Source organism: Myotis brandtii, unplaced genomic scaffold (assembly GCF_000412655.1).
Source record: "Myotis brandtii unplaced genomic scaffold, ASM41265v1 scaffold540, whole genome shotgun sequence".
Lineage (NCBI taxonomy): Eukaryota > Metazoa > Chordata > Mammalia > Chiroptera > Vespertilionidae > Myotis > Myotis brandtii.
The window spans coordinates 605,732-609,962 of NW_005369990.1; the positions used below are offsets into that span (position 1 = coordinate 605,732).

General features: G+C 45.7%; 1 protein-coding gene across 1 annotated transcript in view; it reads right to left on the reverse strand.

Annotated features, from left to right (window-relative positions):
* PGM1 (phosphoglucomutase 1) overlaps positions 1 to 285 on the reverse strand; it is a 55,906-nt gene extending 55,621 nt beyond the window's left edge. The window contains exon 1 of the mRNA XM_014549267.1: positions 3 to 285. Within this exon, the coding sequence (XP_014404753.1) occupies positions 3 to 224 (222 nt within the window). The 5' untranslated portion in view covers positions 225 to 285. The remainder of the gene's footprint in view (positions 1 to 2) is intronic.
* Positions 286 to 4,231: the final 3,946 nt, after the last annotated feature.

Here is a 4,231-nt window from a genome sequence, read left to right on the forward strand (position 1 = left end):
ACGATGAGCTGGATGGCCTCCTTCATGTAGAACCTGCCGTCCCCGCCCACCACCAGCGTGGCCTCCGGCCGCTGCGCCGGCTCCACCGTGGAGATGATACTCTGGATGAAATTCTCCGCGTAGTTGGCGTTGCTCTGGAACACCTTCACCCGCTTCCGCAGCCCGCTCGTGCCCGGCTTCTGGTCCGGGTACGCCTGGGTCTTCACTGTCACGATCTTCACCATGTTGGCGACTGGCTGCCTGGAGCCCGAGCGTACTCTGCGAACCGAGGGGCGGCCGGGGCCGAGCCAGGTCAGAAAGAGAATATCGACACCTCCCAGCCTCTAGAGAAATGGGTGGAGCCTCTCAGATTTGCCCTACTCCCCACCCCACCCCAACCACCCTAAAATGAAATCCTCAACTCCTCCCGTAAATGGAGGGCAAAGCTTGGGGTAGGGGCCAGGTCATAGGACAAGAATTTGAGGCAAGGTGAGAAAAATACAGAGCATAACGATTTCCTGTAGTTCGGCTAGAGTATCATAATTTTCCAGTAAAGAACTTTCTGGAAACCTGTTCTGAGGGATAAAAGTGCAGCCTTAACTAGATTTTGACTCCTCGTTCTTTCATTCTCTCTCCAAATATTAGGGTATCCATGTTAGAAAAATAACTCTAAAGGTCTAATTATTCTTACTACTCTCCATGTCACTTTACTTCCATTGGTTAGGGTGGGTATACTAATAAGTAAGGTTTTACTGAATATAATGTTTCTAATCCTTGCTAAAGTGCAGGGGGTCAGTTTTATGCTTACAAAACTGAGATTCAAAAAAACAAATGGCTTGTCAAGGCCATAGAGATAAGCACATGGAGGAGGCCAACTCACGTGGGTGTGGCTCCAAAACCAGGGCTCTTACCATGATTTGCCTGCCTGTCTCGCCAGGTTTGACAACCAGGACATAAATGTACTGGGAGGCCTTGATAAATGTGGGTACAAATACAAGGTAAGGCTGAGTATATTACCATCAAAACATGCCAGTTATTCATGTAACAGAGATTTGGTGAAGAGATCAAGGAGGATTGAGGTGGCCAGAAAGGATTCATGGTCGATAGAGAGTCAGGGAAGGAGACTGGTTTATTGAGTAGGGATCTTGAGTTCAGCATCCCCCTTGATTTGGCAAGAGTGATTGTCTCCTCTGCTTGGTGAAGTAGGAAAAAACGGACTTTCTCCTGCTAATTACAGGTGTGACCTGGGTGAGTTAGTTAATATCTGTGGGCATCCATTTCTTTACCATAAATTGATATAAAACCTATCTTAGAGAACTGCTCCGAGAATCATTGGGGTTTTGTATGTCAGTAGTTTTCGATCATGGAGACACAGTAGAATCACCCAATACACTTTATAAACTATCCATGCTTCAGCTCCAATCCATACAGATCCTATCATTATCAGTTGATATAAGTAAATCGCCTGGAATGGTATCTGACACATAGAGGCCCTCAAAAAATATTAGCTCCCCAACCCCAGCTCCAAAACCAGAACTTATCGTTAATCTGTGGATTTGATTATATTTATGCCCTTGTAATGGTTAACTGGTATCTCTTGATCAAGCAGAAAGGCTGACAGACACATGAATGCTGACTCTCAGAAATCAAGTGCTGATATACATGTTCAGTAGCTGTTTTGTCAATATAGAAAAATTTTAATATTGTCACTGTAGATGACTTTCAGGGCAAATAACATGAAAACTAAATCCTGGACTGCTGGTAAGGATTTCCAATATTTACACAAAAATTCACAAAGCTTATAGAGTAGTATCATCTTGTGAATTAAGCTCTATAATCAACCCATTTTATAGGCTAGAGAATTGATAAAATGGTTAATGTAATTAAAGGTATCTAACTCTACAATATGAAAATATAACATAGAATCCATGAGTCTTAGAAATACCTACTTCACAGAGTTGTATGAATTAAATCAGCTACTGAACATAGAGCTCCTAACACAGTGCTAGTAAGTACTCAATAAACGGTAACTCATTATTATAGAGTGGTGGGCTCAGTCAGATCCCGTGCTCTTTCTACTAGTACATTCTTCATTGTCTTCGGAACTAGGATGGTGTTGGGGAGCACACGAGACTTGGTTGGAAAGTTTGTAAGGAGGACATTCTGAGAAAAGGGAAGTGTGTGGAAGGCCGCCTGCCCTGTTTATTAGAATTCTGACTTAGGGGAGTGTTGAAGGCGGCGCCCCTAATTATTCCTTGACCTTTCTAAACAAGCCTGTGCATGTGCAGACCCCCGGGTGTTTACTGGAATCCTATGCTTAATCCCTGGATGCCCTTGCCTAGAGGACAATGTAAACACATGTGTCCTCCCAAGTTACTCACCCTACTGATTGTACCTAAATATAAAAATTCCAATAAAAGCCTAACGAGGCAGGCAATCAAGGCAGCCTGGTCACTTCAGTCAGGCTGTCCCTTAGCCTCTCTTTCACAGTAAACTGTGTCAGAGTAATCTGTTCATCTGTCGTCCAGGGGCTGCTGGTCAGCTCTGGCAGGATGGGGCTTTTCATTTAAGAGGAATTGTTCCATACTTCTCTCACTTCAGAAGTTGTAACAATTAATTTTAACTACATAACAAACCACTCTTAAATTTAGTGGCTTAATACAAGCACCATGTACTATTATTGCTCATGATTTTAAAAGTTAACTGGGTGGTCTGCTGATTTGGGCAAGACTGCTGATCTTGGCTGGGCTCCTGTGGCAAGTGGTCCCCATGATCCTTGTCTCCTGGTAACCATGCTTTCCTTGCTGTGTAACATTACCACAGACTTGGTGGCTTAAAATAACACCCTCTCATTATCACAGTTCTGTAGGTCAGAAGTCTGGGTGTGTTTGGCTGGATTGAGTGCTCAGGAATCAAGGTGTCAGCTAGGGTGGGCTCTGGGAAGCATCTGCTCCCAAGCTCATCCAGTTTGTTGGCAGGATCCATTTCCGTGCAGTTGTAGGTCAGAGGTCCTTGTTTCTTTGCTGGTTGTCAACCACAGTCCACTCTCTGCTCCCAGAAGCTACCTGCATCAAGTCCTTCTTATCTTGCAATCTCTGACTCCCTCTCCTGCCATCGGCCAGAGAAAACTCTTACGTAATTTGATTAGACATACCTGGAAATCTCCCTTTGCCGTGCAACGTAATGACTGTGGGAGTGAGATCTACCTGTACTCAAAGCTGATTTCAGAGATTTCCAAGTTGCAGTGTTGAGAAAAGCAGCAGAATGATTCCAGTTTTCTCGTGGATGACACGAATGCAGGAAAAGAAGCCATTGGACCTGAATAGTCCATAGAAAGAGAAATGAGAATTCTTGACAGTGTAGACCAACAATAAGACAGGATAACTGTGTGCTCCAGAGACATTTGGTACCAAAGGGCCAGGTATTCTTTTTCTCCAATGCTTTGGCGCTATATGAACTAACTATCCTATATAATAAAAGGGTAATATGTAAATTGACCCTAATAGCAGAATGACTAGGAATGACTGGTCACTATGACACACACTTACCACCAGGGGGCAGATGCTCAATGCAGGAGCTTCCCCCTGGTGGTCAGTGGGCTCCCACAGGGGGAGCTCTGCTCAGCCACAAGCCAGGCTGCCAGCTGCCAGCACAGCGGTGGTGGTGGGAGCCTCTCGCACCTCCTCAGCAGCGCTAAGGATGTCCGACTGCAGCTTAGGCCTGCTCCCCGCTGGCAAGTGGACATCCCCCAAGGGCTCCTGGGCTGCCAGAGGGATGTCTGACTGCCAGCTTAGGTCCGATCCCCCGGGGAGCAGGCCTAAGCCAGCAGGTGGACCCCCCGGGTCCCAGGCTGCAAGAGGGGCTGAGGGCCCCCCCCCCCCCGAGTGCACAAATTTTTGTGCACCGGGCCTCTAGTACCTAATAATAGCCACAGATGGGCTATCTCAGCCAAATGAAATAGAAATCAAGATGCATTCCAGCCCTGCTTGTGTGGCTCAGTGGGTGAGCGTAACACATGCACCAAGAGGTCACCAGTTTGATTCCAGGTTAGGGTACATATCTAGGTTGCCGGCTCAATCCCCAGTAGGGGGTGTGCAGAAGGTAGCCGATTGATGTTTCCTTCATCAATGTTTCTCCCTCTCCCTCTCTCTCTAAAAATCAATAAAAACTTTTTTTAAAAAAAGATGAATTCTAGAAAAATAAATGTTATTTCCCAAACACCTAACTGTGGTCTGAGATGTATATCCGCTCA